This window comes from Gymnodraco acuticeps, unplaced genomic scaffold, assembly GCF_902827175.1.
Source record: "Gymnodraco acuticeps unplaced genomic scaffold, fGymAcu1.1, whole genome shotgun sequence".
In the NCBI taxonomy this organism is placed as follows: Eukaryota; Metazoa; Chordata; class Actinopteri; order Perciformes; family Bathydraconidae; genus Gymnodraco; species Gymnodraco acuticeps.
Window position 1 is genome coordinate 938,731 of NW_022991188.1, and position 12,710 is coordinate 951,440.

General features: G+C 37.7%; 1 protein-coding gene across 1 annotated transcript in view; it reads right to left on the reverse strand.

Annotated features, from left to right (window-relative positions):
• Positions 1-12,710, reverse strand: part of vstm2a (V-set and transmembrane domain containing 2A) — an 80,953-nt gene that overhangs the window by 16,769 nt on the left and 51,474 nt on the right. Inside the window, exons 3-4 of the mRNA XM_034238471.1 lie at positions 2,926-2,976; positions 989-1,325 (exon numbers count right to left, since the gene is read on the reverse strand). Of these exons, the coding sequence (XP_034094362.1) occupies positions 989-1,325; positions 2,926-2,976 (388 nt within the window). The remainder of the gene's footprint in view (positions 1-988; positions 1,326-2,925; positions 2,977-12,710) is intronic.

Below are 12,710 nucleotides of genomic sequence, written 5' to 3' on the forward strand. Positions count from 1 at the left end.
TAAACCTTAAAAGGAGATCCCTGCCTCCCATGTCCTGACTAGACGCCCCATATTGTTGTCTACATTCCTAACCAGCAAGAGCCCCATTACAGTGATGAAATTGATATCCTAAAGCCTTTTTTTTCATTTATTTTATTTTTTGTATGCTAAAGGTTGTTAATAATATTGATATTTACAATCTTGAACTGCCAACACTATTAAAATACATGGACACATATTAGTCGCTGCTTGTCTAGCTTTTCAGAAAATGACAAGTTCAAATTGCATTCATGGTCAAATGGATGAAATCACAACGATAATGTCTGGCTGTACTCCAAACCATTTTTTTAAATGTGACAGTCCACCTTCGGCCCTTGAAGCTTCACTCAGAGTTCAAACAAATTAACCCTTGACATTTTTTAATGACATTTTTAATGTGCAACCAGTCAAATGACAGCACACTTAGGCTTTCAGAATTCAATTATTCATGTCCAGTACACAACCACCATAAAACCATACCACCATCTTGGCAGGAAGACTATCACCTCTTTGAATTGGCAGGAGATAATACATTCCTTCTACATGGTGCCAGTTGTGACCAATAGTAACTCCAAAATGTGCCTTTCATGGATGCTGATAGGGTTATTAATTATTACAAAAGATTCATCAAGTGCTTGGCCAACTTCTGTGAATTCTGGCTCTCAAATCACATTTTCCTGCTGGTGCTCTTGTTCTGCAACACCTGCACTATGTCAGTTCAGTGTGGCCAGATGGTCTGTTTTCTGAAAAGGCCCCTTTGCACTTGACTGCTGTATAAATGCATGCTGAGGTCTGTTGTTGGTTGTTAGGTTTTCTCCACCATACACCCATTTTCATGCAGGTGACTCACAAGCTTCTGGAGCTCATCGGACATGTTGCAGTCTTTATGCTGGTGGTAAAACATCTGACTACATGACTTTTTTTGTTGTTCTACTGTGCTCTTGTTATATAACCCCCTATATCTATTTACCTGAGGCGGGGTTGTGTTGAGCTGTGTTGGAGGATGTGTGGGAGGTGGAGGTTGAGGCCACTCTCTGGTCTGAACTCATGCTGTCTTGGCCCGGAGATGAGCTGGACTTTCTCGGCTTCTTGTCTGTCAGGTGCAGCGGGGAGCTTTTCTTGGGAGGCAGCAGAGGTCGTCGTGGCCGGGCCGTGGCGTTGACCTTCAGCCAGGCTTTGGCTTTGTAATCCACAACCTCCACGTAGTTAGCTCGTGTCACCCGGCATTCATACAGTCCGTCGTCATTCTTGCTGACTCTGGAGATTTGCAGCTTGTGTGAGATGTTGTTGCCCTGGACTTTCACTGTCTGTTAGAGTGATTCAGAGAGGAACAGTTATGGAACACCACAAACCACAATATTTTCCTCACACATCATCCCACTTAATTCTTCAATATGCTACATGAGCATTGGACCTTTGACATCTGGATGCAAACACAATAGGCAATATTTTGTGTCATCGATAATTGCAGGTTCAATTATATTGCTAGGTGATACGGCTACGGTTTAAATAGTGGTTCTCTACTGTGTGCAATAAGCATAATAAAGGTTCTCTATCCATCTTTTATCCAACAAAATCTGTTTGGGTCTTGAATTGGGAAACAAAATGTAATTAAATAAAATACATTTTCTCAAGATTAAACTGATAAATAACTCTCAGTTGAATCTTGATTAATAAATCACCTAAATGGTTAGGTTTTTTTGGCATTATTTGACAAAAAAAGAAAGTGATCACAGAGTTGCAGTTAAGCAATTAATAACGATTTGCAATGTTAATTTAAATGATTTAATTAAATTATATATTTTCTTTTTTAGGGGATGTAGAAATGTTTATACATTCGGTGAATCAAGTGAGTACATTTGTGCAACCGTGAAAACCTGGTTTCCTTTTAACATATTTTTACATAACATAACATATTTATAACTAATCAGGCAATGATTGCAAAGTTAAAGCTTGTGAAATAACTTCCTCAGGTGTTATATTACATGTTTTACAGTTAAAAACTCATAAGCATTTGAACTCTAGCTGCTACATTTTGATCTGTGAGCAAGTCTGCAATCCACAACCCTCCAAAGAGGCCTGTACAGGACAAAGAACAGCAGAGAGAACTGTCTATAACATGCATGTTAATCAGAGCAATTTAACTGGAAGTTCACATATACTAAATAAATATAAGAGAAAATACGTCTATAGATATATTTTTGCTTTTTTCCCAGTTCACATATTGCTACATTCTACAATTTTTACAGTGGACGTAAAAAGGCTATTAAGGTAAACAGCAAGTGGACAAAGCACAGCAGTTCGATGCTGGAGACTGGGTGCCGTTAGACAAAAAAGAGCAAATGTAGGGTAAGAGAAAGATTGTAGTTTCGGTTTAATAGTGAACACATGCTGTTAGTGCCTCAAGTCATGATTTCATTTTTTAACCTCAACAAACGCAGATACGTTCAGCATGAACATGTTGTCTCTTTGCATATGGATTTTCAAAAAAGATTCTTTACCAAGTTAATTATTGCAAACCAGGAATGCAGCTACATTTTCCAATTCCTACTGAACAACTAACAGATGTTCCTATATCCATTCCATTACTTTAAAATGTTATCATAACTCATTGGGAGGAAGTGTGGTGTGTGTTGCACTAGGCACAGAATACACAGTGGCAGGGAAAAAAGGGGCTGAACGGTTGCTGGGGCATGAACACAGGAAGGGAAGCACTGACAGTAATAATACGCTGCCACTGATTTCAATGATTAGCTCCTTTCTCCGGTTGAAGGTGTATTATTCAGGGTGAAATCAACTGCCGTTGTGTTTCCTTGAAATGATATGCTTCCAACTTGCGTCATTATGGCATACATTCGATAAGCACTAGGTTGCAACCAGGGATACATGACGTATTCTTTAACTTACACTTATTTTTGTCCCCTCGTCATCAGGATCAGGCTCTTGTGTCATCTCCACCTGGGAACACAGAAAACAAAAGAACAAGAAAGAGAGCATTAGCAGAGATCATTTCGTTTAGTTTCTGCTGTTGAGGACACATTGAAATATATATGATATGCAAGTCTAGCGTTATAATCCCTAAAACCATCTAAGATTACTACAACAACTTTTTTTTTAAAATACATCACCCATGCGCTGACAGTAACAGTATAAATCTTTCATGCCAACTTCAACACACAGTTTACAGACTGAGTGATTGCATTGGTACTGTTCAGCCTTTAAAAATAAATGCACAAAGATGTTGCTCTGCTTCTGTATTTGATTTATTTTTAGATTATTTGAGTGGTTCTGTAGAGAAATGTAAGATCGTTTCCAGACGCCGCAGTGATTCAAAAGGAACAAACAGGTTCAGACCAGGATGCTGTGTGACAAAATGAAGCTCAGCGCAAGTTCTTTCAGGAAGACTGCGTACAGTATACATTCACTCCGCAGCTGCATATAATCAGCTCATCACGGGCGTTGTCTATAACCTATTACATTCACCTCATTCTCCAGCAATCACTGTGCTGCAGCCAAACTTTAAAATGGTTCTCATCTCTCCTGCAGTCAGCTGTGATTTCAGGTGTTCATGCTGCCGCCCGCCTCCTCCCCATCCACCTCCTTTCATCATATCCAGTACCAGGAGAGTTAATCCAAAGACCTCATCACACCTCCTCTTCATCCCATCTCCTCATGAAATCCAGATCTTCAGCATCATCACCAGTGCCTAGACACCAGGGGGTTCCCTATATGCTCACGGCTGCATTTCCCCCGTTAGATACGATTTCAGGATCGGGGTCTAATCGCCAAAGACTTAACATTTATCATATGACATGTGTCAATACATGTTCTTTAAACAAAATGAAGTCTCTCCTGATTGAACTGATTTGCTTTGCTTTTTAAGACAAATGATGCCTCAAAACCTCAATTAGTCTCTGCGACGGAAAGGGCTCAAGAAATGCCCCTGTTCAAGTCCCAGTGGCATAATTCTAGCCCGGTGGCAAGCACTAAGCCTACAGCCTACATCATGTACTGGGCATTGATTTTAGAGGCTATCATTTATTTATCTCACATCGGATGCCAAATGGATGTGTGCCCAGGAAAAGAAAAGTCTGCTGACTACATAGCTAAAGAGGAGCAAGAGCGGTGCAGCAGAAAAGGCTTGAGAGGAGGAGGAGGACGTTTCTCCAGAGGACATGGATGAGACAGAGAAGGCAGGGTAGGAGAGGAATAAGGTGGCTACTTATGAGCATTTGCAGCAGAGAGCGTTCCTTCAAGTGCTGTAATTACCTTCGAGGAACCGAGCGTTTTTCTCTGGAGGATGTTCAGCAGACAGGTGATTAATGAGCAGAATTAGGAGCCATAGCTTTCCCTGTCTGCATGTATGCATGACTCTTACATCTTGACTCCGCAGATGGATCTGGCATCCTCTATTGTATCAAGCAGACGTCTTTAAGGGTTAGGCAGGATTAATTGTCCTCATGTCTTGGTGCTGCAGTTTCAAGTCATCAATTACAGCCTCCTCTTTTACAAACTTCACAGTGGTTATATGGGCTGGGTGTGCAGTCTATGTCACCTGGGGAGGATAAAGTTGGAGTTCCACTCGAGGACAGACGCTCCACTCTGGTCTACACATAGTGGCTGTTGTGTTCATGAAAAAATCGTCACAGTTACAAAGAAGATGGTCTAAAGTTTAATTGCTTCTCAAAAAATGCATTTCCAGAAATCCTGGGGCTATTTACATACAAGTTCATCACAACATGGCTGGATTCATTTTGTTTCTAGTGTCTGCGGTAATTAATAAAATACATTTATGGTTTTAATGCTTTGTTTTTAATTTGAATTCTTTTTTTTCTACACATGCAATATACTGTATGTTCATTGCTCCATTTCAATTTGCAATATTCTGTTATGACTCACCAAACAACTTATATCTTCACAGGGTTTTCCATATTTTATTTTATTTAACCTTTATTTAACCAGATAAAAGCATTGAGATAAAATCTAATTTTCAATGCTGACCTGGCCAAGAAGGCAGCACCGTTACACATAACACATAACACAAACATATAAAATACAGAGAACATAACTAAGAAAACAAAAGACGAAAAAGCAGTCACTACATTGTGCACATTAGGACAGTAAGAAAGGTACACTACTTATTACTGCAAGAGCAGCTGGTGGTAAGGACTTCAGACAACTTCAATTTAAAACATTCTATTGAGACAAGTGCCCTCAGTTTTAGGCTTGATTGAAGGTCATTCCAAGACCAAGGACCATAATAAAAAAGACTCCTTTTTCCAGCCTCAGTCCGCACAGCAGGTACCTGGAACCGTATCCCGGCACTGGATGTGAGGTTGTAAGAGTCACAAACTGGGGCAAATCTGGCACATATGTACAGTGGAAGCTTACCTGAAATGGCTTTATACATTAATAGAAACCAATGCTGCATCCTACGCATAGTAAGTGAGGACCATCCAGTTAGGCTATACAGTTTGCAATGATGAGTCCAATATGGTGCATTTGATATATACAACCCAGTCTCATGGCATTTCGTGTTCACCAACACGATTTTTAATCTATTGATTCGTGTTCACCAACACGATTTGTCCCTTTTTTTCGTGTTGCACAGCACGATTTTAAAAGCAATGTATTTCTACTGCCTGCAGCACGTCTTTTTCTCCGGTCGGGTCGAGGAAGACCGGAAGCTGTGTGGTTCATAAAAACATGTTCTTACTCAATATCAAGCCACAGTTATTGCTTTTATTTGAAATCGTATAATTTCGGACTTTTGTTGCCGTCTGTGAGGAAAATAAATGGCTCAGAGCCTCAGAATACTGAAATCTGTATTTTTTAAATCTTTTTTTCCTTATAATTTGTTATTCTTTTCAAAATAACACACTGTTATTTACTCACCAATAACACACAATTATCCTTGCTTTTATTTATTGGTTTAATTCCATAATCTCTGGCTTTTTTGGCGTCCGTCAGGAACTGAATTTCAAAATAAAAATAACCGGAAACAGACGTAGGCATTTCGAGCGATTACCCAAGATCCTCAGCTATGGTTTTAAGCTCGCTTATTGGATGTTTTAGCCGCAATGCATGCTGGGATTTGGTGTTTATATGATATGAAATCCGGAAAACATTTTAAAATAATAAAATACTTAATTCCGAGCGCTCTTGCTTTTCTCTTTGAAAGTCATCACATAACGGCATTGTAATACACGGTTCGGCTGCATTACATATTACAGATCTGCCGTAGTTCTTTATTTATAGAGCCCTGATGAGAAGACCTTTGGAAAAACTGAGAAAATGCCGCCGAAACTGAATACTTGACGTGGATCATAAATATATTCAACAATTAAACAACATCTTCAATTTCTCTTCACACAATACGTCTCCTTGCAGTTTCAACACAAATTCGGCTGACTTTTACATCTGATCTAATTCACAGATAGGTTATATTTACACCATAACGGTGCACAGCTGATATAAAAGGACTGTAGTTTTTAAAGATATTACTGATTTTCTTTGAATGTAAGAATGTAAATACTGAGTCAGTATAGCAATATGCTGTAAAATTATGTGAAAGCATGCATAAAACTACACATCTTCAGATGTTGTACAAAAACAAAAGTATCCTACACTAATAATACAAAGTTATTATGGCTGTGTGTACCTTGTGTGCACCGCCTAGTGGTTAAAGCACGTTATTGAATTATTGTGTTTTATTTGTTTAAAAAAATATTAAGAGTACATACTTTCATAGGGGGAAAAGTATAAATATAGAATATAAAAAATCAAGAAGATACTATAAGTGATCTCTACAATAAAACAGTTTAGTGCAGAATGTACAAAGATATTAATAGGAGGAGGTGCAAAACAGAAAAACGAATTAACCTTTATTTAAACATTAAATAACAGATTAAGGTCTTCTTTTAAATAAGAAAAAAACTTTGGGGGTATCTATCTACAGATAAATATTAAGCCTGACAAAGTACTTAACGTCTAATATATTGCTTTCCTGCAATGTTAACTATGTTGAAGCACTTATTTTAACTGATATTATACATATGAATTATACTCTTATGTATGTAGATAGAATAAGAAATGTGCAGAATATGACAGTTTAATGGTGGAGGTACACACATATTGATAGATGTCTTGTAATGCACTGTTGAGGAACCTGTGACCCAAGTGTTTCATTCATTGCATAACTACACCGTAGTTGTGTATATGATATGTCAATACACCTTTGAAAATCTTGAAAGGGATCTGCAAAATAGCCATAATATACAGTCTTTAATTAACTATTAGTAGAGAATAACGAGTAATGAATATACTTTATTACTCGTTTCCATTCATGTCAATTGCAGATACATGTTTAGTCTTCTCAAGCACCAACTATCAAATATCTCTCCTGATTGTTGGCACTTGACAATCACCTTACCTGAATTTTACTCCGGTGTAACTAAAGTCTGATTTAAGGGTTGTTTATATTTCACATAATTAATCAGAATCTGCAAAGTAACTCAAATAAATGCAGTGGAGTAAAAATGCCAGGTTAACCTCTGAATTGTAGTGGAGTAGAATTACAAAGTAACAATGAGCTGTCATGTGGGTATTAATGCTGCGCATTATGGACACAAGCGATTTCCACCCATTTATTAATTATATGTTTTACATTTGATAACACCAATGTGTTTAATACTGGCAACTTCTAATTGTGGGAAAAACGAAAACGTTCAGTAGAGACGTCCCATAGAACATTTTGCGAAACACAATAGCCAGCATGTGTAGTTCTGGGGGGGCGTTCGATTCCAGTTTTGGATAGTCTGGCGTGGTTTCATTCCATTTCACACAGCTGTTTGACGCTCTGCGTAACCTTACGGGGACTGTAGTCCTAAACGATAGCTGGGGATGATGGGTAGTGTAGTGTCTTCGGTCATCCTAAACTCAGAAATGTTGACAATCGCAATGATGCTCGAAATGTTCCTTATAGGCCTACGTCTGTTTCCGGTTATTTTTATTTTGAAATTCAGTTCCTGACGGACGCCAAAAAAGCCTGAGATTATGGAATTAAACCAATAAATAAAAGCAAGGATAATTGTGTGTTATTGGTGAGTAATAACAGTGTGTTATTTTGAAAAGAATATCGAATTGGAAGGAAAAAAAGATTTAAAAAATACAGATTTCCGTATTCTGAGGCTCTGAGCCCCATTTATTTTCCTCACAGACGGCAACAAAAGTCCGAAATTATACGATTTCAAATAAAAGCAATAACTGTGGCTTGATATTGAGTAAGAACATGTTTTTATGAACCACACAGCTTCCGGTCTTCCTCGACCAGACCGGAGAAAAAGACGTGCTGTAGGCAGTAGAAATACATTGCTTTTAAAATCGTGCTGTGCAACACGAAAAAAAGGGGCAAATCGTGTTGGTGAACACAAATCAATAGATTAAAAATCGTGTTGGTGAACACGAAATGCCGTGAGACTGGGTTGATATATAACGCAGTGCAGCATGGTAGAGTGGGTCAAGTTTGGCCAAAACAGTGGGACAGGCAAATCTATAAATGGTATCACCGCAGTCCAGCTGGCACAGGAATAAGTCAGAGACCAACCTTTTACGGGATGAAGTTGAAAAACAACATTTAAGTCTGTAAAGGAAGCCAAGAGTGAATTTAAATGTCTTTGTTAGAACTTCAATATGGTGTTTGAAGTTCAGATTATGATATTTGTATCGATAAACTCAACAGAGACGCCATCAAGGGTGTCAATGGAGAGGCAAGAGGATGCTGACTTGGGAGCAAAACGCATTGCTTTGGTTTTCTTACCGTTCAATAGCAGTTTGGAATCAAGAAGTGCATGCTGCAGCGTGATCAAATCTGATTTTAAATTGGAAACGGCCATATCCAGAGAAGGAGCACATGAGTATACAATAGTGTCATCAGCATACATATGATTATGTCATTCTCTTTTGAACTCTAAGCCCTTGTAATGCTACTGTAACTTAAAGAGTGTTAACCCTGAAATGTTCAAATCCAAGTAGTCCAAGTATTTCAGTGTTCACCTTGATATTTAATGTCTGTTTTTGCAGTTTTGCAATGCAGTTTGAAAAGGCTAAAGAAGGAGACAATGGAGAAAACCTAGTACAGCCAAAGATAGTAGGAAGAATTGCCATTCCTCTTCTTCTCAAAATACCTACACGTATGTGTCCCTTGGCAACAAACAATAGATGCCATCAGTCGCTAATGTCATTTCAAACATGTTTAAAATAAACAAATACAAATTGTATCTGTTGACAACTTCTTATGGTGAGACTGATGTTATTATAATGAATACGTTACTCCATCATTGTTGCACTGGGCATACATTCTGTAAACATGGGTTGATAACACATTTACACTTTTTTTTTATTCTTGGGAGCAAAATTACCAATTTATAAAAACATGTTAACTACAACAAGCCCCTTCCAGACATAGATCTATGTTTAATTATGTATTCTTCTTTATTGTATAGCTGCTACGGAATCTCTCTGTGCCTCAAGGCTCATCAGGGTTACATAATTGCATGGATGGTTGACATTACACACATTGTGTATCCTCCAGCATCAGGACACAACTGTGTGTGTGTGTGTGTGTGTGTGTGTGTGTGTGTGTGTGTGTGTGTGTGTGTGTGTGTGTGTGTGTGTGAACAATGTGGGAGGATAAAAGGAGAGACAATTTGAATCCTTTTTTTGTGAGACAGTATCTCTCTGCTTGGTCTCGGGTCAGCTCACTGTGCTTGCCTTGTTCACACATTGAGAACAAATCCACGTCTGGTTTCACCTCTGCCTCTCAATTTTTTTTAAATATTTTATCCGAATTGACTCTTTGAAATTTGTAGGCACTACAACAACAAAAATAGCTGGTAATTTATGAGTATAAACCGTATGAACCCATTAGTCACCCAGCACTGTGCAAATGCTATTAAGGTAATTGTGACATAATGAATGTCCAATATCAATTCAGTATCCTGGCATTTATCATCTGCTGTAAAATCTACATGTGTTCCTGACAAATGTTTCCAGAAGCAAGTTTTTCGAGCTTGCGACACCAATGTAAAAGTTTTCAATGACACTGTCGGAAAAAACCTCCATTATTTTCCCATTTATATTTAATTTCTTTCGCATGAGTGCCTGCTGAGCCAAAGCTGCGGCAGCTCGCAAGTATCTCAATTTCAATCGCTTGTCTTTTTATTGCAAAACCCTTCCACCATGACCTACTGCCATTCTTCATGTAAATCTTAAATTGACTTCTTGTAAAATGTGCTCCGCAATTATTGTGCATCAAAAAAGCTCCATTGAGTTACTGCGTCTAAACTAACGTCATATGAAGAAAAATTGTTATCATTTAAACTGAAGTATAGAGTAGACCACCCTGTGTTGCTGTGATTGTATTAAAGCTCTTACTGAGACCGGATAGCATCTCATGTGACCCCGGATGATAGACATCTGCGGCAAATGAAAACACATAAAAAAAACAAAATATTTAAATTAGTTCATCCAGCATCATCCATTTTACAAACACAAACACAGGAGGTTAAATCCAGGTCATTGAATCTTTTAACCCTGTAACCTTAAACTATGGTGGCAGAGGAAAAGTCATTAGTGAAAGGTTTATCATCACTAGTTTCCATAATATGATGCCAGTTTGGTTTGGTATTGAAATACACATTTAATTAACTACACAATTGAGTGTTAAAAACAAATTGATTAAAGGATACAGTATGCTTGTGTATACTGTAGATTAAATACTCATTCCAGAATACATTTTACAATTCAATTAGACAACCTTTTAAAGATAAAAGACGATTAATTGTTGGAATTTGTATGTAGTTGATGGTCTTCAAAATGCCACTATGTATATACATGTGATTTATATCTTTTGTTTTGACCATTGGATTTAAAGTATGACATTGGAGAATCATTGACAGAAACAAAATCCAAATAATAAACCCTGTTCTTCTTACCTTGGTTTCACCTTTTTCAGTGTGTGTAAACTTTAGATGACAGAATAAATACCTGAAACATGCTCATTTGGCTGATTGAACTTCTCACAAAGCAAAAAGGGAGATTTGTGTGGAGCATGACAGTCAGCCAGAACAAACGTTTCAGGTTGTAAAACGCCCATCAGGCTCAAGCATATAGTTGATGGTTGACTGACTGCAGCTTTTACTGTATACTTGCAGAGGTGAAACTAGGGCATTGTTTGTCCTGCACCTTTCCATCTGTCAAATGCATTCAAACTATATTTGTATACACTACGAAGGGCACAAATAATTCATATTTTTTTAAAGTCAAACTTGTAGGTCAAAAGTGAGATTCATGACTTGAATCATGTTGGGTTTAGTTTTAAGATTATTTGCATTTATCGTTTCTAAACTGATATTTAATGCTTTCTGTTTTCATTTAGTTTTTAACTGTTGCTCTTTTTGTATAACTGGTCAAATGTTTTACCCTGTGAGACAATGTCAGGGTGTTTCCAAAGTAGGATCAGTGGGGTTTAATAGCATAACATGTCTCATGAGATCTGAAACAACATGTCATGGTGTCAAACTTTCAGAATCAAAGAGCAAGGCTCTATTTGTAAAGCCCCTATTTGCCATGGTAAAAGGAAAAATCCATCATGGAGGAGAATGAGATAATAGTGTCTCACAGATGCAGAAAGGAGACCAGGATGTTACGTAGCAATATGATGACTTGTTTTGCGTAAGACACATGTAACAGACTGAATGTTCTCACTTTTGAAGAGTATTGTACTGTATGCCCATACCCCTACTTTGATTGAAATGGGTTCATGGCCTGGTGATTAGGAATGTAGGACATCATGCGCTGAAGTCGAGGTAAATGAGGCAACCACAGACACATCGATCACAAATTCATAATGTTTTACAATGCGAGAGGATCCGGGGGGATTTTTTATCTGACTTCCACTGGTGTTGAAATAATACATCTGCAAAATGCAGCATTGTAGCAAGTGTCAGAATAAAATAAGTGGTTTGATTCGATGTAAAAAAGACAACTCCAACATTATAAGCAGAGATAAATAGTCAAAAGAGATGGTGACTAAAAGAAGACTGTAAGAATGACTTGTTTATCCAACAAGAGACTCTGATTGAAGGATAAATTAATTTTAAAAAAAAGGACATGGATACTTACATCATAGATTTTTTTAAATACATTTTAAATACAAGATTTGTCATCGGAAAGGAGATCTTTCTAAAAGCATAGTTGATCAACAGCAGAGTGAATGAATGGGCTGTACAAGACATCAACCAGAAGGCTTTCTCTGCCCACTGCCTAGAAAAACAGTGGGTAAGACATGGCAGTCAGCTTCAATATGGCAGAAATAAAGAACAGGTGGTGGAGCGGGTTGTCCATTAATCTAAAGATCAGTGGTTCGATCACTGGCTCTTTCACAGCCAGTACAGCCAGCAGTAACGGTAGCATTGAAACAGCCTTGATAGTAGGGGTGTGGTGATAACAGTAAGGACGATAACAGTCATATTTAAAAAAAGAAGAAGATTCTTCTTATGTCACTTTTGCAAATGTTTTATTACATTTTCTCAACATTGTTACACTCATATATTGAGTTTAATTCATTTGGCATTAAAGAGACATAATGCAAGCTAGAAAAAGTTAAAGATTTTAGAGATACCTTTATTTTT